Source organism: Taudactylus pleione, unplaced genomic scaffold (assembly GCF_031769625.1).
Source record: "Taudactylus pleione unplaced genomic scaffold, aTauple2 ptg000190l, whole genome shotgun sequence".
NCBI lineage: Eukaryota > Metazoa > Chordata > Amphibia > Anura > Myobatrachidae > Taudactylus > Taudactylus pleione.
In genome coordinates, this window is record NW_028284592.1 from 4,846,935 (window position 1) to 4,870,580 (window position 23,646).

General features: G+C 45.8%; 1 protein-coding gene across 9 annotated transcripts in view; it reads right to left on the reverse strand.

Moving 5' to 3' along the window:
* Positions 1-23,646, reverse strand: part of SMARCA2 (SWI/SNF related BAF chromatin remodeling complex subunit ATPase 2) — a 233,705-nt gene that overhangs the window by 70,109 nt on the left and 139,950 nt on the right. For 7 of the 9 annotated variants that reach the window (XM_088476593.1, XM_088476591.1, XM_088476597.1 and 4 more), the window contains one exon: positions 9,486-9,539. The exons of the other annotated variants lie outside the window; for them this stretch is intronic. In XM_088476593.1, the coding sequence (XP_088332719.1) occupies positions 9,486-9,539 (54 nt within the window). The remainder of the gene's footprint in view (positions 1-9,485; positions 9,540-23,646) is intronic. 9 annotated transcript variants of the gene reach the window in all.

Consider the following 23,646-nt stretch of genomic DNA (forward strand, 5'->3'; position numbering starts at 1 on the left):
CATTCTGATAGAATCAGCCCCTGCAGGGGCCGGGAATGGAACTGGGCAAATTCCACCATGTCAAATGTCGACACCATGGACCCCAGAACTCTCATAGCCGAATGGACCGATAGGCGGCAACGGCTCAGGCAACTGTGTATCCGCAGCTGTAGGGAGGCGACCTTCTCCGGAGTCAGGAAGATCCTTTGCTAACGCGAATCCAGCAGGGCTCCCAAATGAACCATCCGCTGTGATGGAATCAGGGAGGACTTTTTCCAATTTATCAACCACCCGTGTGCTTGCAGGCAAGCGATCGTCAGGTGGAGATGTTGAAGCAGTACCTCCGGGGAGCTCGCCAGCAACAGGAGGTCGTCCAGATACGGCAGCAGCCGTACATTCTGGTTCCGAAGATGTGCGGCCATGACCGCCATAATCTTCGTGAACACCCTCGGTGCCGTGGAGAGACCAAAGGGTAGCGCCCGGAACTGATAGTGGTGTTGAAGGATAGCGAACCTCAGATACCGCTGGTGTGAAGATGCTATCGGAACATGGAGGTAGGCGTCCTGGATGTCCAGGGACACCATGTAATCCCCCGGTTCCATCGCCAGAATGATGGAACGTAACGTTTCCATCCTGAACTTGGGAACTCTGAGGAATTTGTTCAGAGACTTCAAGTTGAGGATAGGGCGATGAGAACCATTGGGTTTCTGCACCAGAAACAGAGACGAATAATACCCCGTCCCTCGTTGTGATAGAGGAACGGGAACAATGACCCCTGCTTTCAGCAAGGACTCTATAGCCTCCTGAACCTGTAACGCCTTGGCCTTGTCCTGAGAAGGACTTGTGCAGAAAAACTGGTGGGGTGGTCCGTGCCGAAAAGACAGGGCGTACCCCTGGGAGACCACTTCTCGAACCCAGGCATCCGTGGTGGTATTGTGCCAGCACTGGGCAAATAGAAGAAGTCGGCCTCCCACTCTGAGGTCCCCCAGAGGGAGGCCCGTCCCATCAGGCCGCAGGTTTATCTTCCTGCTTGGAAGAAGGGCGCCGAGCACTCCAGGCTTGCTTCTTGGGTTTAGAGGCCGTCTTACTCGCAGACTGTCTCGGGAAGGACTGACCTTTCGCCTTACCCTGAACCCGAAAGGAACGAAAAGCCGAACTCCGAACCTTAGCAGGCAGTGCCGCCGAAGGGAGGAAGGCCGACTTGGATTTAGCCAGGGTGTCCACTATTTTGTCCAAGTCCGGACCAAATAGTAATTCCCCATTGAAAGGTAAGGCCTCCAGACCCTTCTTTGAATCAGAGTCCGCTCTCCAGGACCGCAACCACAAGGATCGGCGGCCAGACACCGCTGCAGCCGATACCCGCGAGGTCAGCAGACTAGCATCTAAAGAAGCTTCACCAATGTAAGAAGCAGCGTCCCTCATTTGTCCCAACAACGCCCGCTGGACATCCGGAGCGTCGTCTGGGAAGGTATCTTCCAATGCATTGGCCCACCCCTCAATGGCCTTGGCCACCCAGGAGATGGCCATGGACAGTCGGGCCACCGCCCCGGAGAGGGAGTAAATAGACTTTAAGCAAGTCTCAACTTTCCTGTCCGTGGGATCCTTCAGCGAGGATATCGACGGTAATGGTAAGGTGGCGCCCCGAGTTAAACGGGTGACATGGGAATCCACCGCCGGTGGAGTTTCCCATTTTTTACAATGTGCCTCAGGGAAGGGGTAATTAGAAGCCAACCGCTTCTGAGGAAGGAATCTCTTACTGGGCGCCTGCCAAGCTACCGCCATATGATCCGTCAACTGATCCGACAGGGGAAACACCGCAGAAGCCACCTTAGTTTTTTTGAAACTAGGAAACTTCGACTTAGGAACCGGTGCCTCATCCTCTATAAGAAGAATAGCTCGCACCGCCCTAACTAGTGCTCGCACATTAATGGACGACTTGGTATCCATTTCCTGGACCGAGGCGTCCGAGTCAGTGTCATCAGGGACCTCCCCATCATCTGAGGAACCCTCTGAGTCCGATACCTGAGCAGCCCGTGTCATGAGTGGGCGTTTTGAAATCCTAGAAGGCATGTCAGTCTGCAACATTGACTGAAAAGCCGAGGAAGCGGTCGCCAAATTTTGCACGGAGTTGGAGAGCACATCCACCCATGGTGGAGGAGTCGCCATAGGGGCCTGAAAAGGTACCACAGGCTGCTGCGGCACAGGGGAAGCCTGTATATACATAGGCAACCCCGCATAGGGACCTACTGATTGAGACCCAGGAGGACTCCGCAATAACTGCGGGACACCCGGGGAATGGGGGATGGTCGGCTGGGGCACCGCCCTAGTAGGGAGAGCAGTCGGGACCGACAGACGGTCCGCAATAGACACCAGCACTTGAGAAAACATCGCCCACGGTGGTTCCTGCGCCAGAGAAGGTCTGGATGGGCCAGGAGCCACCTGGCATCGACTACACAGGCCATCCTGTGACAAATCCTCCCTATCTACTCCTGCAGAACAGCGTCCGCAGGAGGCCAACACCGGAGCCACTGAGCGCTCAACCTCCTCGTCTGACATGACAGAATATATTATATATCTGGCACCAGGGTAGAAGTAAAACGCACTCACCGGTGTGCTGAACAACAGCCCACAATATGGCACTGAGTAGCACACAACTGTATGTGACGGACCTCACAAATACGTGATCTATATAAGTGAGGTCAGTAGAAACGCCCCTCCCCCACACACCTGTAGGGCTTGTAGGAGAAGTAAAGGGATAGGTATAAGCTGACAGTAAGCGGAAAATAAGCACAGACAGGCAGCACTAGCAAAAGTCACATACCATGCAGAAGTAATACTCACTGCACCTTTACACTACAATCAACCTGCCCAGATTCAGTGTCTGGGAGGGCTATAGTGCTGTGTACGCTGTCCTTAATCAGGGGAGAGGTACACAGGGGGACCGGTCCGCGTGCTCCCTGAGATCTGCGCTGCCACTGGGAAAATGGCCGCTGGAGACCTCAGAGGAGGAGTGGCCGAGTAGATGCAGCTCAGCGACGCCAGACTACGTGCTGAAAGGCGCGCTGAGCTGAGGGGAGGAGCCGCTGACAGGGAAGGCTTCCTCCCCTGGCTGGCCATAACCCCAGGGATGCTGGCTTCCCGCTTGCCCCTTTATCCCTTGTGGTCTAGTAGTCCCACGGGTTATGGGGGGGGCCCGCCGCCACTGCCAGCAGCCTCCGGTCTGTCCCCAGGACCGGAGGCTAAAGGACTGCATTTAAGGCATTCCGCGCGCCGCCGCTAGCCAGCGACGCGCGGCTTACCTGAATCCCCGGCGACTCCGGCAGCAGTCCTGGGAGGTAGACAGAGTCCGGCTAGTACGGACTCTGCCCTCCCGCCGCGATCCCCAGATCAGTACTGGCGTCGCGGCGCCAGTTGGGGATCAGAGCGGCAGCGTGGGCGTCTGTACAGACAGCCCTTCGCTGCCGTCTGTAGTAAAAAGAGATTAAAAATAAATAAAATCTAACTTAAAATAAAAAGCTTCTGGGGGCTGCTCCTGCAGCCCCCCTGCGCGGTGACCGACTCCGGCCGGGCACCAGCTTACACTGAGGTGCCTGTGGCTCGGGGGCGGGGTATAGAGGAGGACCCAAGTGCATCCTGGGAGCTAAAAGCTTAACTGTGTGGTGCCCATGGATCCTGTTCCAGCTATAACCCCAAGGTCAACCCTGTGGACCCCCTATGGACCCTGAAGTAGAAATTCCTAATTGTGCCACTTGAAATGAAATGTCCCTAGTGTCAGACACTTTGGTAGGGCTGACAAGCACAACTTGCTATACTTTAAACAAGGGATGGGGAACCTTAGGCCCGGGGGCCGTATAAGTCCCTCTGAATCATTTGGTCTGGCCCTCTGAGCTTTTTTCTGCTAGCTTCAGCTGGCTAGCAGGGTGCCTTACAGCTCTCCGGAGCTTCCTTAGGATGCTCCGGGCATTGCTGTAACCACTGGCGATTGTGGCCCGCCCCATGTGACATCCGCGGAGGGGGTGTGGCCTGCACCAGGCCCACGAATAATGTTATATATATCAAAATGGCCCTAGGCAGAAAAAAGGTTCCCCACCTCTGCTTTAAACCCAAAAGAATGGGTCCTTCTCTAATGGAATATGTTTTACAATTTAGACTTTTTTCTGCTCCGCAACAATGTAATATCATTACACTCACCAATATTAGATGACCTATTTTGTCATCCTTAAAGCCACCAAGCCCATCAGCTGGAATCTTTCGGAATGAAACTTGGAATATAGCTTACCCACTGGGCCTCATTCCAAGATGTACGCAAAGCCAATATTTACACAGATCAAGTAATAGTTTACAATTGCGCATGCACGAAAGCAACACTGCGCACATGCAGCAACTGTATTGCGATCACGTTTGCACAGAGAATTCAATCGCAAAGTGAATGATGGGTAGTCAGCATTTGGGGGGGAGGTAATGGGAGTGGCTAGGCAAATGCAGGCATATCGGGAGCGTTTAAACTCCATTTCATGGGCGTGCATAAATTAGCCATTGCGATCCCCTTCACAGCACGAGAGCTCTTAGCGTGCCAGGAGAGCCGCAGTGTGAGAGACAGGTCAGACTTGACTTACAAGCTGTGTAGCTGCCCGATGCATCAATGTTACTGATGTTTACGCTGTTGTACGTCGCTGGACGGATATGAGAAAGCAGTAGTGGGAGTGTCTGTGCTTTGGAAGGCAATCATCATACATTAGCAACTGCGATCCGTAAGAGATTGCAGTTGCATTAGCGTAAATCTCAGAATCAGACCCACAGTTCAGAGGCTTCCCAGAAAAGAATAAAAATGCCACATTACATTATATGTTGGACTCAACATTCATCAACATACCAACATGTACATCACTGGGATTGTATAGGTTTACATGTTGATTTCCTGTTTGACCAGGGTTGTTATACAGGAAACAGTGGCTCCACTGCACAGGACAAATATCTACATTAAATTAGAAAATATTTCTAAACATAGCAACAACAGAATCTGTGGCCTACCTACATGTGGTTAACCAAATTAATTAAACAAGAACTATTTGCATTTCTTAACACAACACCAGAAAAGTATCAAAAAATCTTTTAAGAGAAGCCCACACAATATAACACTTCTGCAAAACAAAGTAGGAAATCCAAAGTACCTATCTGATCAAGAAAAAGAGACCTCTTTAATCTTCCCTAAAGATCAGCTCTGCTTTACATTAGCAACACTCTTGACTATCTTACAGACATTAGTCTGACCTTGGCAAGTCTATTACAGTAAGTTTATTTACTGTAAGTTTTGGTATAACCTCGCTATATACAGTGCATCCGGAAAGTATTCACAGCGCTACACTTTTTCCACATTTTGTTATGTTACAGCCTTATTCCAAAATGAAATAAATTAATTTTTGTCCTCAAAATTCTACACACAATGTGTAAAAAGTTTTTTTGAGATTTTTGCAAATTTAATAATAACAAAAAAAACCTAAGAAATCACATGTACATAAGTGTTCACAGCCTTTGCCATGAAGCTCAAAATTGAGCTCAGGTGCATCCTGTTTCTACTGATCATCCTTGAGATGTTCTTACAGCTTAATTGGAGTCCACCTGTGGTAAATTCAGTTGATTGGACATGATTTTGAAAGGCATACATCTGTTTATATAAAGACACAAATCAAGCATGAAGTCCAAGGAATTGTCTGTAGACCTCCGAAACAGGATTGTCTCGAAGCACAAATCTGGGGAAGGGTACAGAAAAATATCTGCTGCTTTGAAGGTCCCAATGAGTACAGTGGCCACCATCATCCATAAATGGAAGCAGTTCGGAACCACCAGGACTCTTCCTAGAGTTGGCTGGCCTTCTAAACTGAGCGATCGGGGGAGAAGGGCCCTAGCCAGGGAGGTGAACAAGAACCCGATGGTCACTCTGTCAGAGCTACAGCATTCCTCTGTGGAGAGAGGAGAACCTTCCAGAAGGACAACCATCTCTGCAACAATCCACCAATCAGGACTGTATGGTAGAGTGGCCAGACGGAAGCCACTCCTTAGTAAAAAGCACATGGCAGCCCGCTTGGAGTTTGCCAAAATGCACCTGAAAGACTCTCAGACCATGAGAAACAAAATTCTCTGGTCTGATGAGACAAAGATTGAACTCTTTCGGATGAATGCCAGGCATTATGTTTGGAGGAAACCAGGCACCGCTCATCACCAGGCCAATACTATCCCTACAGTGAAGCATGGTGGTGGCAGCATCATGCTGTGGGGATGTTTTCCAGCAGCAGGAACTGGGAGACACGTCAGGATAGAGGGAAAGATGAATGCAGCAATGTACAGAGACATCCTGGATGAAAATCTGCTCCAGAGCGCTCTTGACCTCAGACTGGGGCGACTGTTCATCTTTCAGCAGGACAACGACCCTAAGCACTCAGCCAAGATATCAAAGGAGTGGCTTCAGGACAACTCTGTGAATGTCCTTGAGTGGCCCAGCCAGAGCCCAGACTTGAATCCGACTGAACATCTCTGGAGAGATCTGAAAATGGCTGTGCCCCAACGCCTCCCATCCAACTTGATGGAGCTTGAGAGGTTCTGCAAAGAGAAATGGGCGAAACTGCCCAAAGATAGATATGCCAAGCTTGTGGTATTATATTCAAAAAGACTTGAGGCTGTAATTGCTGCCAAAGGTGCATCAACAAAGTACTGGGCAAAGGCTGTGAATACTTATGTACATGTGATTTCTTAGTTTTTTTTTTTTTTATTAAATTTGCAAAAATCTTAAAAAAATTTTTAACACATCATTATGAGAGTATTGTGTGTAGAATTTTGAGGATAAAATTTAATTTATTCCATTTTGGAATAAGGCTGTAACATAACAAAATGTGGAAAAAGTGAAGCGCCGTGAGTACTTTCCAGATGCACTGTATGTGTAAATTACTACATACTAGTAATTACTAAGCAGTATGATAGGAGATTAAAATATAAAGGATTATTGAAGCTGCAGATTCTTTCAAATCTAATTCAAATACAACTTTCTTCTGTAACTTTCAAATGTCTGACCCTAATCATTGAATTTACCTGAAATCACTGCAGGCTCACATATTCAAAGAACTACTCTTTTAAAATAGAGGCAAGTATTAATTAGCCTTTCAACTTGTCTGTCACTGTGATTTTCACTGACCCATGTGAGTGCCGCTACTATCCTGAAAGCAGGTGAAAGATATAGTTGTAAAAAGGTTTGGTAACTTTGATTAATCATTACCATGATGGTACCTGTAATATATTAACCACAACTGGCATCTCCAATATATTGATACCAATAATATGTCTCTTTTTGACCCAATTGAAAGCAATTACCAATTTGGGAATGCTGCACGCGGTTTAATCTCTCTAGGGAATTTGCTTTGTTCTTACAAGTGGTTTAAAAATATATTACCTTCACACACACACCTCCAAAACAATTTACTAAGCTCCTTTGACATTTGTCTAAACAAATAAGTGTCCTTATATATTTTATGCTAAATGAGGTTATATTATTAAATTGTTAAATTATTAGATATTAGTATGCTCATTCAAGACTGGTCTATGTCCTATTGAAAATGTCCAGTGACTTCCAGAAGATGTATTTATATGTTAGTAGAGCATTAGCTTAGTTTTTCCATATGCTGGATATTATCAACACTCTTATTCTCAGGAGCCATCCGGAGGAATAAAACCCAACATTTCACACAATACAATGCTAATAACTACGATTAGCTACTTACCTTTATATTCCATTAACAAAAAAATAAAGTGATTACATTGTATTGTGAGTAGGAAATAATATACTTTAAAGTATCCAGTGTATACATCTTTTAATTTTTGTGACTATAGTGTGATATGTAGCCAGTATTCTGCTGCCCATACACCAGACCAACTTTCATCCAACCAGCTATCTGTCCAACTAAAATGCTGCTCCACATACTTAACCAACTTTTTCATCAGACCATACAACCAGCCAACTTTTTCAGCAGAGCAGCCAACTTCTCTCCAACTTGTGATGTCACAGAAGAAGGCATACAGTGTCTGCCTATTTCTTCAGATTTTAAATAAATATTAAAAAAAATGAACAGGGTCCCCCCCCCCAATTTGTATCCAGCACTGGTGCTTTCAGCCAAGTGCTGGTTACCCCGAATCAGGGAAAAAAAAGTTGATAACCAGCACTGGGCTTTGCCACCCTGGGTTGCTGGAACCATGTAGAGCATGGGTCTTCAATCTCTGGCCCTCCAGCTGCTGTGGAACTACAGATCCCAGGATGCCCTGCCACAGTTTTAGCATGCTGTTATATCAAAACGGTGGCAGGGCATGCTGGGATGTGTAGTTACACAGCAGCTGGAGGGCCAAAGGTTGAAGACCCCTGATGCAGAGGGTCACTGCAATGTGAAGCCCCCCCCCCCACTACAATTCCAGACAGCCCCAGGCTGGTTGGCACTGTGGCTGACTTTCCCAGGGGAGTGGGGCATGCCAAAATGTGTATCCCCCACCCCTAATTGCACCTTCCTACACCCCAAAACTGTAAGTTATTTAAAGTAATTACACTTTTTGACAAACTACAAGTCCCGGCATGACCCATGTGCTAAAAATCACACTGATCGCGCCACCCCCTGGGTTTGTGTCGGGCGGAGAGTTTCACAGTGCCCCCCTCCACGGCACACAAATAGTGTTTTTCCCCTAAGGGGGCGTGGCAACACCTCCTGCAATTAGGTGATGCCCCCATTAGAACCTGGGTCCTTGGCGGCTATTGCCGGGCACGATTATCGTACCAACAGGCCAACTAGTTGGAACAATATCGTTCTGGTGTATGGCCAGCATTACTGTATTCTATGCATTAGTACATTCAAAGCCTGATAAGTCTGAGACAAGACTGGTTACTTAATAATGTATAATATGATCATGTAAACTATGTTCTAATACAGTATACGTCACTGAATATATATGATGGTCTTATTACAGAAAAGGGGAACACAAAAAGTGCAATGATGCGTTTTCTGGGGGTAGTGCTAGAATCCCAGTAACCTACTCTACATGTATACTGCATACTTACAAACTTTTTTAATTCTTTAACACCGAAGAGCTAAATTATACTTCAATTATACTTCAAGTATTTAATAAGTAAATTATGCTTTCATTATTTTGTCATTATTTTATCACAGCAGATATTTTACAAAAATAATAAGCAGGCAAGTTTAGCTAAATGACTGCAAGAGAGACAAACTAAATTATGCTAGAAAAACGAAAACATGTACAAAAACAATACAATGTAAAAAACAGTAAAAAATAAAAAGAAGCTGCTGGCACTAGAGCTAATTACGTCAGCACACTTTGCAAAATGACGTATACATTAACCTGCATTGCCCCACCCCATAACGCAATATGCAAATAAAAAAAAACAAAGTATGTATGGATGACAAGCACCACATGCAATAGACCAACCACTGAAACAAGCCATTAAAACCACCAACCTGGCTGGCACCTTCTTGGGAATTATCTCCTGACAGTTCATCTTTCTTTTGGCTCTAGGTCAATCAGTACAACACTATATTAGACATGATTAAGGTTTGAATTGAAATGTAAGAACCTCACTGCTAAATACATCCAAATGAGCATAAACAAGTCACGTTCAATAGTTCAAGAATTTCACCCCTGCCAATAACCTCATTTTTGTTAGTGTTCATGAAAAAAATAAATGTAAAAGGATGGCTCCACTTACAGTTTACTGTCATCCTAACTACCAGAACAGTACCATAGCAGTGTTTAAGGTTGCCATAGATTTAAACATAATCATCCCCACTTCTTGTCTGTAGTTTAAAACTATTAAAAACACACTACACATGTTCAAATGGGTATCTCATCAAGATACTCAGCCCAGAGAGTTTTACCCCTTTTCCACTAGCCTCAAATTCCCGGGTTATTGCACGTGAGCGCGCATAAACCCAGGATTTTAGCAAGCAGAAACTTGTCACCAGGGAAGCCAACCCTGCTAGCGAGCAGGGTTATTCCCGGAAAGGACCCGGGGAAGGCTCAGTGTAAACGGGTAATCCGACCAGTTTACAGCACAGGGAGAGCTGTATTCCGATGCAAGGAGATGATGTCATCTTCAAGCGCCGGCACTGCATCTATGTTCCAAAGTACGGGTCAGACCCGGGACTTAAGTGGAAAAGCGGTATTAATGTGTTGAAACATCTGCAATCATGTTTATGTTCTACTAGCAAGAATAGACTGGTTAGCATAAAGAGACCCATGCATAGGAGACCTATGCTTCTACTTACTGGAGGGGAGGGAGAGAATAATGTGAGGTATTTTACTGTAGGTGGAATACTTCTTTAATGAACTATATGTAATACATTTTCAAATATTGGGCAACAATTAAAAGGTTATTTACCCAATACCATTCAAGAACCATTGCATACAACAGCTGCCTGAAGCAGAATGTTAAATACAAATAGAAGAATAACATGCAATTTGGGTTTCTTTTTAAGTTTCTTATCAAATGAATAGTCAGGCACTTACAGTATCTCGCTGGCAATTTGAAGAACTACTGACATATATGTCTAATTAGATGTGTGTTTACCTCTACAGAAAATCTTTTCCTTTTTATTAACTTCTATAAATTATTTCTACATTTTTATATAATAGCTTATTTTTAAGTCAATATTTCAGCTCTTAAAAATGCACATGCCTTACAATCTTTAAACTGTATAAATTTTACACTTCGTGCATAGCCTCCGCAAGATGTACCATAACACAATATATTGTATTTTTCATCCACATATCAGGCAAGTTTTCTCCTGCTACTTGACTGGGCTTTAGTTTACAAATGTGCGGGGCTGGGTGGGTGGGATAAAATAAAGTATGTATGATTGTACAAGTACCTCAAAATAAATTTTGTTTTTAAATAATTAAGAATGCGTGTACAGAGCGACGTATTTATATATGTTCCAGACCAATAGCGTAGTGTTTTCTGTTATACTGCATAAGTAATTATGAAACCTGATTTATATGCAATATGAAAAATAGTTTGTACATGTATTTAAATGTAAAGCATAATTACATTGCATGCTCCTTTATGTGTTAGGAAATCACGCCATCTTGAGGGTATTTGACATATATAATTACTTATGATAAGTACCCCGGCTAATTGATCCCCCCCCCCCTTTGTTAGGAGAATGTAGTTTTACAGTGCTAGAGATGTGTCCTTACACATCTTTGCTGCAGTCGCTCCAAAAGCCTCTCTCAGTGCGACAGGAACCATGAGGCTCTGCTGGCGCGGGGCATCTTTTTTGTAAATGCATCTAAGTTGCAATACAATGCGAAGAAGACACACCAGGAGACTGTGCTGATTAACTTGATATGCGACCTATGTATTTCGGTGTGACCCTGACTCTGTATATGAAGTAGAGGAGATGTGTGGGTTCAGTTTTACCAGGATATGTTCGGATCTCAAAAACGCCATTTTATTGGCTATCGGCTATCACGTGATTTGGATAGCCAATAAAATTAATCCAAACGAATCCGAACTTGCGATAATTTTGGCGAAAAGAACCGAGTAAAAGGGAACCCGCACATCTCTAATATGAAGTGCTATGATGCAGCAGCCGCAGTTTTTTTCATTCCAAGTTCCGTTGTGCTTCATATACAGACTGAGCTGCACACAGATATACAAGTGTCACATATCAAATTAATCAGCACAGTCTGCTGGTGCGTCCTAGCCACATTGCATCTTAGACTCATTTCTGGTAAAATAAAAAAACACGCCTGACACTAGCAGAGTAGCACCAGACCTAGCGGCTCACTCACGCCAGGCAAGTTGGTGTATGAGGTTAGACATATGAGGACATATCTGTAAGTGCTGAATATAAGAAATAAAAAGGTGCACAGCAATTCCACAGCTTGTTTTTACAGCACCTAATATTTGGTTGTGGTACTTTACAGTCCATTAATCGGTATCTACCACCATTTCAAACCATTGCTGAATTTGTCAGAAAGAAATCAAAGTATGAGGGATTGCTCTTTATGAATGGCAATGGTGATCATAAAGCTACAATAGTGCTTTTCAAAGCCAATGAGCTATAGGAACATTGTATGAAACGTATATACTGTATTTATGCATTTAGTGGTTTTCAGCGGTACCCACAAAACATTTCCACTCTTCTATATTTTTAACAAAAATATGTTGATGAGTATTCACTTGCAATAAAACGTATTATAGTAAAATCACCCATAATTAACAAGAAACTAACCTGTAAGTAGTGATGTCAACTGAAACAGAAGCCTCACATTCAGTGAGTTATGTTTAGCTGTTGGGATGGAGTAATACTAGCAGCATGGTGGAGGGGGTGGGGGCTAACAGTCAGCCAATGACTGGGGTTTGTATTGTATACAGCAAGGGGAAGGAGTAATACTGGGTGTACAGGTGCCATACTGTAAGGGGGAGGAGTAATACTGGGAGTACAGGTGCCGTACTGTAAGGGGGAGGAGTAATACTGGGAGTACAGGTGCCGTACTGTAAGGGAGAGGAGTAATACTGGGAGTACAGGTGCCGTACTGTAAGGGGGAGGAGTAATACTGGGAGTACAGGTGCCGTACTGTAAGGGGGAGGAGTAATACTGGGAGTACAGGTGCCGTACTGTAAGGGGGAGGAGTAATACTGGGAGAACAGGTGCCGTACTGTAAGGGGGAGGAGTAATACTGGGAGTACAGGTGCCGTACTGTAAGGGGGAGGAGTAATACTGGGTGTACAGGTCCTGTTCTGTAAGATGGAGGAGTTATACTGGGCTTACGGTAAATGTACTGTATACTGCAAGGGGGAAATAATACTGGATGAACAGGGTTAGCAATTCAAACTGGAATTCAATTAGCCGCGGTACTTTACCGCTGGCTAATTGATTCTCAAGGCTAATTCAGTTAGATTCGGGACTTATCGGGGGCTGTGGTCTAATCACGGGGAAAAAAATGGCCGCACTGAGGAGAGGGGCTCTATGATCCGCTCAGCCAGGGGCAGCTCCAGGGGGGCTGCGATCAGTGTGATCGCATTCCTCCAGAGGAGTTCAGCGGCAGCAGTCTCCCCCGTACCACTGCGGCCTAGCATACAGCAGAGTGTGCTGGGCTGCTGACAGGAAGCCGACACCATCTGGGATTTTTTTTCACCTGCCCATAGTCAGGTGAAACAAACCCCCAATACGTGCCATATTTTTGCGTCCATAATCGCAAAAACACATGGATCCGGGAACTTATCAACAGGATAAATTTTTGTGCAGTAAATATGGAGGGTAATTGAATTGTCCCAATAAAAAAAGAAAAATTGAAGAATTATTGTGGTCAGTTGAATCCTCCCCCAAATGAGAGCTGTACTGTATACTTATTACTTCTCAGATGGTGACTGTGAGATGTATTTCGTATTAATTTACCAGATACATTGTTGTCTGCACAGCAATATATTTTACCTAGATATATATTTAGTTGCCTTCTACTACAGTTATGTCAGTGGAGGTCTTAATTGGTTCTGCTATTTTAGATTCTGCTCCCAGACACGAATAGACAATAGTAGAAAAATTAATTTTCTTCATCTCGATTTACAGTTAAACTCCCTCAGTTTTACAACGGCCAAACATACTAGAAGTGGTTACCATAGCAACTGCAGTTGACCAATGACAACACAAGTACAGCATCAGCATGGAAAGGATATTTTTTCTGACCAGATAACCATTTATACATAATAAATACTGCTTTGTGAAAGCATAAAACAGACAAATATGTATTTAGTAACTGTATATACTTATTATTACATAAAAGTCTTACAATTACATTATCTCTAGCAAAAAATAACTAAAAAGGACACCCCATACTGAATTTATGGCTTTGTAGTGTACACTGGAAAACACTGCAGCTCTACATAGCGATTAAATGATCAAATGGGTAATATATTTTATACTATTCGTTACATTATAAAGTTAAATGTTTTTCAAACCAAACCTGAAGCACTTACTTACACATTATATGTATATATTCCTAATACTGTCAATTCAGTGTTAATGTGTACAAAATACACATATATATATAAATCTTCCAGGTAAAACAATTAATGAATAAATAAATAGAAGATGGTCTGTTCTGCTAGTAATACATTAAACATTCGGGTTTGTTCACACACATGTACTAAGAACATGGGTAAAACGCAAGAAAGCAAAAACAAGAGATATGGTAAGAACTTACCTTTGTTATCTCTGTTTCTACGAAGTCCATAGGGTCCACAGGGTTGACCTTGGGGTATAGGTTGGGAACCAAATCCGGGCACCACGCAGTTAAAGCTTTTAGCTCCCAGGATGCACTTGGGTCCACTCTCCCTATAACCCCGCCCCCCAGCCAGAGGCACCTCAGATTGTAAGTAGCCAAAGGCCGGAGGAGGAGAGAAAAAGAGAGAGAAAACTGGAACACTCTAGAACCATACTCACAGAAAAGGAGACGGGAAGCCGGTGACCAGTAACACAGCCCATATGAAGCCAGGTGCGTCAGGGCGGGCGCCCTGTGGACCCTATGGACTTCGTAGAAACAGAGATAACAAAAGGTAAGTTCTTACCATATCTCTTGTTTTCTACTTCAGGGTCCATAGGGGGTCCACAGGGTTGACCTTGGGGATGTCCCAAAGCAGTTCAACCAAGGGTGGGGACGCTCCTGTGCTGAGAGGAGAATCCGTCGCCAAAAAGGAAGCATCCTGAGAGGCAAAGGAAACCAATGCCTAGAACCTTAAAAAGGTATGGACAGAAGACCACGTGGACACCTAGTAAGGCAAAACAGCCGAGGCGCCACGACGAGCCGCCCACGAGGGTTACACGGCCCGAGAAAAAAACAAGCCTCAACGACAGAAATGCCCACCCATGGGTAGGCCCCTGAGGAAGACATACGAGGCCATCCAGTCAACATTTCATTATAGGCCGGCCATCGTTTCCTGTTAAAACCAGAAACCGCAGACCACCAATAAGGAGTCCGCTTACCATAAGGAACTTGAACGGATCACATAAAGCCAAAGAGGCCGGACCACAGTCCATGAGGCCACAACAGCCGAGAGGACTGGGAACTGAATGGCCATACCATAAGTTCCAGAATAATATGGAACCTAAAAACCACTTTAAGAAGAAACACAGGGCGAGAGCAACTCACACCCTGACATGATGCCCTCCAGAAGAGGGAGCCACATGAGAACGCTCCCCATTCAGACACTCTCCTGGTTGATTTAAACACCCTGAGAGAGAGAGAGAGCTTAAACAATAGACCATGTAATGGCTATCACAACCAGCGGTTCCATGGACTGTCCCCGGAGGGAACAAAGAACCACTACTAACTCCCCAGGAGTCCCTAGGGAGGATAAGTGGAGACATAATCCAGAAAACACTCCAAAGGATGAACTGGATACCAGAGCGGAGCAATTCCATATCTTAACCATACCGACAGTGTAGAGATCCGCACTGTCAGGAAGGCCAGGCCAAGGGTGAAACCCAAGCCAGCTGGAAGGAATGCCAGAATATCTGGAAATCCTGGACACCGGAGGATCGTATCGACAGGTACGATACCATAAGAATTATGTATGCCACAGTCCGTGGCAGATCCCAGCAAAGTCTGGCCTATCTGCTCTAAACATCTCAATGAAGACAGAGCCAGGGAAGCCCGAGGACCACAGTAGGGGCGCAGTTAAAGACAAGCGATCCAGATCCAGGGAAAAACAAGGACCCTGAGACAACAGGTCCAGATAGTGAAGCAGTAGGAACGGAGCATCGAGGAGGAGACTCCGAAAATCTTAGTACCAGTGATGTCTGGGACGACCTGGAGCCCCCAGAAGGAAAGCCCCTCCGTCTCGAATTAAACTTCCGAAGACCTCGAGGAAGAAGGGAGACCGGAGGACACAGGTACACAAAGTGGAAGGACCACTTCACTGACAAAGAGTCACTGAAGGTAGCTTCAGTACTCCTAGAGCTGGACTGTAACACCGGTAATGTGTGATCGAGTCAGAAGGCCATGGGGATCAATCCCCTCAGGGAGGCCCCCTCTGCTCACCAGGAGTTGAAACCTCTCTTGGAGAAGAGACTAGTCCCCGGGATGCACGCCGTGACGGCTGAGGAAGCCCGCTTCCCAATGGAGAGCTCCGGGAATAAACACCGCAGAGTTGGCCAGGAGAAGACCCTTGGACTATGTCAGAATGGGTGACATTCCTAACATTGCCACCCAACTACCAGTGTTGCCTAGATGGAAGCCACTGTTGTGACACTGTCGGACTGAACCTATTCAGGTTAACCGTGACAAATGGGTTAGGCCAGAGTGAAAGTCCAAGACAGCTTAAAGTATCAACAAGGTAAGTGGCAGGGCAGAAGCGACAGACGTCCAACTGCCCCGAAATGAATGCGGACCAGACACTGTCTTTAGCAAAGAACACCCTGGACGAGATGGCCATAGCCACCCGGACAGAGACCAACTCGCCTCCGTAGAAAGTATCATCGTTCGAACAGTGATCCGATGGAAAAAACTCGATCCATCTGGAGGGGAGTCAATTATGGCAAGGCCTGGAATGGAACTGAGCACATTCCACCCTACCAAAAGGTAGACACTCTGGTAGACCGCGCATCACAAAGAGTAATGACATATGTTGACTGCGTAGATATCCGCACCCTCGAAGTTGAAGAGTGGAGATCTTGTCTTACGCCAGAAAAATTCTCAGATTCTGAGAATCCAGCAGTGCTCCCAGATGAAGAAAACCCTGTGAGGGATGCAGGGAGGACTTTTCTGTGACGAGAAGAAGCCCCGGTTATCCTGACCTGGCGGTAAAGTACCTTGGTGATCCTGCTAAAAGTAGGAGACCGTCCAGAGAAAGGAGCATTCGGATACACTGAACAGGTGAACTGTCAGAAAATCCATAAAGCTGGTAAACCCCGGTGGAGTTGAGGACAGCCCCAAAAGGCAGAGCCCGAAACTTACAAGTGTTGCTGTGGCACAGCAAACCTGAACCCATGCTGATGAGAGGGCTCTGTATGTACCCGTAGGTACGTATCCTGAATACTCGGATATACCATAAAATCCCCAGGTTCCAAACATAGGATGATGGAGCATGGACGATTCCACCTGAGTCAAGGCACCGTTGGAATCTGATTCAGGGATTTGAGACAGAGTATAGGCAAAGGAGGACCAGTCGGTCACCGCCCCAAAAAGAAAGTAGAACAACCAGTCCCTCACTGAGATAGTGAGGTTGGCCGAAATAGCTCTGCTTACCACAAAGACTGTATAGCTTTCTGGGATTGTAAGGCCCTGATCAGTTCTGAAGAAGGGCCCGTGTACCAATGCCTGTGAGGAGGCTGCATGAGCAATGAGAGGCCGTTGAGAATCAGTACCTCACTCTGGAAATTCCCCAGATGTAGACCTGTCCCGTCAGGCTGAGGGTATATCCTCAGGTGTAGAAACAGGGTCGTCCGGAAGTCCAGGACTGCTCGGTACTGGATATGGTGGCCCCCGTGGAGGCCGACAGCCTAGGAAAAAACAGGCCTTTAGGCTGACCCTGAGGACAAAAAGACTTAACAGAGTTAGTCCGAATGTAGTGGGAGTAGCTAAAGACGGTATCTCCCCATTAGTGATACTGCCAATGATGCAACGATCTTGTCAAGGTCAGGACCAAACAAGAACTTCCCCCTGGAAGGAGTGTGCACCTCTGCTTTCCCATAACGCAGCCATAGGGTACTGCGGCGGATACAGATGCCGCCGAAACCCTGAAAGTTAGAAGACCGGCATCCCATGAGGTAATCCCACATATGACCACTGCATATTTTGTGAGCGGCAAAAAGATATTTGAACCTCAGACGTGTTGGAGGGGAAAAACGTCACAAAAGCATCACCATGCGATGGCCATGGTAGGACGGGCAACAGGCCCTGAAAACGAGTACATTGATTTCAGGCAAAGTTACCACCTACGGATCCGTAAAATCCGTCCAGGCCGGGATGGGAGGCGTATTAATGCCTGTAACCCGATGATTAACATACAAATCCATCCCAGAAGGGGATTTCCATTACTTGTGAGGACCCTCAGGGAATGGGAAACAGGAGGCCTTTGTGACTCCTCGTATCTGGGGACAGCCAGACTCCCGCTATGAGATCCACCCGCTGGGCAGAAAACGGGAGATGTATGATACAGGTGCAGGATCGACATTCTCTATATCCAGAATGAGCCTGGCTACCAGCCCCAAAGCAGGGATAATAATACTTGAGATTGGCTCCCCCCCATGTGAGAGGGAAAGAGCCGAATATACCATCCAGTTCACGGCAGAGCCACTGGTCAGTAACCACAGGGCGTATATCACGCCAATTAGTATTTCGTATAAAACGACATCCACCAGGGTGGCCGTTGTGGTAATCCCTGCAAGGGGAATGACAGACCGATGTGGTATCGGAGGTAATTCATGTACTGTGAAAAACCCCGGCAGGGAGCGATAGTCTGTGACACAGGGGTAAATTGCAAGAAATTGCGAGATACCCCGAGTTCAAAAGGGCAGTATGGTGAAGTAACTCCAAGCGAGTGACGACAATGGGGCCCGCCCGGCGATCCTCAAAGGAGAGGATCCTGAGAAACAACGCCCTTTAAGGGGGTCGTGCAAGGGGCCCGGCACCAGATGGTGCCGCATACGTAAACCTTTCTGAGTTAAAATCCTCCGCACTAATTCCTGCAGGCTATGACTTGCAGGATAGCAATAATGGGTGCAGTATCGTGTGCAATCTCCTGGTCAGATATATCTGACTATCTTGACGGAAATATTAAGCAGCGCCATACCGGTCCTGACTGACGCTAAGATTAGCTGCAGGAACCCATTATCAGCGTACGCAACTCACAGTTCCATCTAAAATATGGCAACGTGCAGCACGCAACAGTATGTGACAAACCTCACAGATATTAACAAATATATATATGTGAGGTCTCAGAACCACCCCAGGTACACCTGTATTAGGGCAGATAAAGAAAAGGGATAGATATACACTGACAGGTGAGAGAAAAAGCAGACAGTCAGCACTAGCATAAGTCACATACAATGCAGAAAAATATATATACATACATAAGCATGACATATAATATACTGCACAATGTCGCTACATTCAACTGCCCAGATTCAGTGTCTGGGAAGGCTATAGCGCTGTGTACACTCACCCAAAATGGCCAGGTACGCAGGGGGACTGGGCTCACTGACATCCTAAGAGTTCTGCAGCACCACAGAGAGAAAATGGCCGCTGGAGACCTCAGAAGAAGCGTGGCCCGCGGAGGAAGCAGCTCAGCGACGCCAGACTGTATTATTGAAAGGCGCGCTGAGCTGAGGGGAGGAGCCGCTAGACAGGGAAGGCTTCCTCCCCTGGCTAGCAATTAACCCCCCGGGATGCCGGCTCCCGCTGCCGCTATAATCCCTGGTGGGCTGTGGACACGCGGGGTATGCCTCCATGGAGGGGGAGCCCGCCGCCACCGCTAGCGCCTCCGGTCTGTCCCCAGAGACCGGAGGCATAAGGCTGCATGTACACGCGGGTCACCGCAAGCGGTGACCACGCGACTTACCTGTCCCCGTCGATCCGGCAGCAGCCCAGGGATTCCTCCAGAGCCCGGCTAGTACAGACTCTGGGGTCCCGCTGCGATCCCCAGATCTGTACTGGAGTCGCAGCGCCGGCGGGGTGTAGGAGCGGCAGCTCAGACGTCCATTGGACAGTCTGATGCTGCCGCTCTGAAGAGTAGTAAAAAAATAATAAAACAAAACTCTTTTAAGCTTAGAGGCTGCTAAGCAGCCCCCCTGCAGTAACGGTGACCCGACTCCGGCCGGGCACCAACTTAAACTGAGGTGCCTCTGGCTGGGGGGCGGGGTTATAGGGAGAGTGGACCCAAGTGCATCCTGGGAGCTAAAAGCTTTAACTGCGTGGTGCCCGGATTTGGTTCCCAACCTATACCCCAAGGTCAACCCTGTGGACCCCCTATGGACCCTGAAGTAGAAGCATTAGATGTGTTTGATGATGCATTGCGATTTTACAAATAGGTTGTGCAGTTTTCTGAATTTTTTAACAATGGCGATAAAAATGTAAAATGGAATGGTGGAATCAAGCCCTTAAGGAAACATTTTGTTTTACTTTTAATGTACAGATGTGTCCTCATACATCTAGCCTCCTTAGAAGCCAAACAGCCCTTCTAGTCGCGCCATGCCGTGGTGTGACTCGGTAGCGCCGAGAGTCTTTTCATGCAACTTTTTACCTTCAAATGCGTCTTTATTTGCACGGCGATGCTGATTAAAATGATATGCAGCACGCCCATGTTCTGTGAGCGACTGTGGGTGTATCTGTATGCGAAACACTACGTTAGTGTCAGCTGCACCCGCAGATGCACAGAGAACATAGGCATGCTGCATATCATTTTAATCAGCAGAAGCTGCTTGTGCTAAATGTTCCTGTGTGAATAAGACACACCTGAAGGTAAAAAGCAGCACAAAAAATGCTTGGCACAACCGAGTCACACAGAGCTCCTGTGTTGTGTGTCGCGCACGGAGGATAGATGTATGTGGACATATCTGTATTAGTTAGGAGCTGAAATACTCAATAACAGTATTTACAGTCAGGTGCATAAATATTGGGACATTGACAGAATATTCATATTTTGGCCTCTATTCACCACCACAATGGCTTTGAAATGAAACAAACAAGATGTGCTTTAACTGCAGACTTTCAGATTTAATTTGAGAGTAATTCCATCCAAATCAGGTGAACAGTGTAGGAATTACAACGGTTTCTATATGTGCCTCCCACTTTTTAAGGGGCCAAAAGTAATGGGACTATCAACTCAAAAGCTATTTCATGGACAGGTGTGGGCTATTCCCTCGTTATTTCATTATCAATTAAGCAGGTAAAAGGTCTGGACTTGATTCTAGGTGTGACATTTGCATTTGGAATCGGTTGCTGTCGACTCTCAATATGAGATCCAAAGAGCTGTCACTATCAGTGAAGCAAGCCATCATTAGGCTGAAAAATCAAAACAAACCCATCAGAGAGTTAGCAAAAACATTAGGTGTGGCCAAATCAACTGTTTGGAACATTCTTAAAAAGAAAGAACGCACCGGAGAGCTCAGCAACACCAAAAGACCCGGAAGACCACGGAAAACAACTGTGGTGGAGGACAGAAGTATTAATTCCCTGATTAAGAAAAACGCCTTCACAACAGTTGGCTAAATCAAGAACACTCTCCAGGAGGTAGGTGTATATGTGTCAAAGTCAACAATCAAGAGAAGTCTTCACAAGAGTGAATATAAAGTGTTCACCACAAGATGTAAACCAATGGTGAGCCTCAAAAACTGGAAAACCAGTTTAGAGTTTGCCAAACAACATCTAAAAAAGCCATTACAGTTCTGGAACAACATCCTATGGACAGATGAGACAAAGATCAACTTGTACCAGAGTGATGGGAAGAGAAGAGTATGGAGAAGGAAAGAAACTGCTCATGATCCAAAACATACCACCTCATCAGTGAAGCATGGTGGTGATAGTGTCATGGCGTGGGCATGTATGGCTGCCAATGGAACTGGTTCCCTTGTATTTATTGATGATGTGACTGCTGACAAAAGCAGCAGAATGAATTCTGAAGTGTTTCAGGCAATATTATATGCTCATATTCAGTAAAATGCTTCAGAACTCATTGGACGACGCTTCACAGTGCAGATGGACAGTGACCCGAAGCATACTGCAAAAGCAACCAAAGAGTTTTTTAAGGCTAAAAAGTGGAATGTTATGCAATGGCCAAGTCAATCCCCTGACCTGAATCCGATTGAGCATGCATTTGACTTGATGAAGACAAAACTGAAGGGAAAATGCCCCAAGAACAAGCAGGAACTGAAGACATTTGCAGTAGAGGCCTGGCAGAGCATCACCAGGGATGAAACCCAGCATCTGGTGATGTCTATGCATTCCAGACTTCAGGCTGTAACTGCCTGCAAAGGATTTGCAACAGAGTATTGAAAAGTGAAAGTTAGATGTAGGATTGTTTAGTTTGTCCCATTACTTTTGGCCCCTTAAAAAGTGGGAGGCACATATAGAAGCCGTTGTAATTCCTACACCGTTTACCTGATTTGGATGTAATTACTCTCAAATTAAATCTGAAAGTCTGCAGTTAAAGCACATCTTGTTTGTTTCATTTCAAAGCCATTGTGGTGGTGAATAGAGGCCAAAATATGAAAATTCGGTCAATGTCCCAATATTTATGCACCTGACTGTATGTGTGTGTGAACAAGCCCTTTCACAAAGTAAATATTGATGTATTTATGTGCTGGGGATGGAAATCCTGCAATATTTTGTCCAATCCACAAGCCTTATTTCACCCTCCGACACAACCCCAGCACTTCCCTCTACCCTCAGACACAAGGTATGTAATTGTGTTAGACACACGTTGCACTTTCTATTGCATCATCAGAGTACATTTCAAATGAAGACTTTATGGTGTTTAACCACTTAACTGACGATTTTTCTGGCAAAACCGGTCAGTAATGCCGGGTCCGAAGAACAGGAGCAGACACAAAAGCCGCTTTAAGTGCTTCGAAGGCTTGAATGGCAGTAGCCGACCAATTAGCGACCTCAGCTCCTTTTTTAATGAGTTCTACGACGGGCGAGACCACGGAGGAGAAGGCTTTAATGAATCTGCAATAGTAATTTGCGAAACCCCAAAAACACTGAATGACCTTCAACGTAGTGGGTTGTTCCCAATCCAAGATGGCCTTCACCTTGCCAGGGTCCATGGGGAAACCTTGCAAAGAAATGATGTAGCTTAAGAATGAGACTTCTTTCACATCAAACTCGCATTTCTCCAGCTTGTTATCCAACAATCTTCGCAAGACCTGCCTCACATGCCTACGATGTTCCTACACAGACTTGGAATAGATGAGGATGTCATCTAAATAGACCACTGCAAAGACTCCAAGAAAATCCCTTAACACCTCATTGATAAAATCTTGAAAGACAGCTGGGGCACTGGAGAGGCCAAACGGCATAACTAGATACTCAAAATGTCCAGAATGGGTGTTAAATGCAGTTTTCCACTCATCTCCTTCCTTGATGAAGATGAGATTATAGGCGTCTCTAAAATCAATTTTAGAAAAAATGGAAGCTTCACACAGTTGATCAAAGTGAACGGAGATGAGCGGCAAGAGATACGCGTTCTTGACTGTGATCTTATTCATTCCACGGAAGTCAATGCAGGGTCGGAGTGATCCATCCTTCTTCTGGACAAAGAAAATACCCGGTCCTACTGGGGATTTAGAAGGACGAATGAATCCCTTGTCCAGAGCCTCTTGAATATATTCCTGCATGGCTTTATCCTCCAGGATGGACAATGCATATAATCTGCCTTTTGGAAGCCTGGCTCCTGGTAACAAATCAATGGCGCAATCAAAAGAACGGTGAGAACATCAGCTCTTTTCTTGGAAAAGTCCTCAGCTAGGTCTCGATAAGGAGCAGGAATAGACGAGGATTCGGATGAGATGGCAGCAGCAAGACGAATGGGTCGAGACAGACACTGGGGAAAAATAAGACGATCCCCACTCAAGGATTTCACCGGTTTGCCATTGGATCACGGGGTTATGTTTTTTC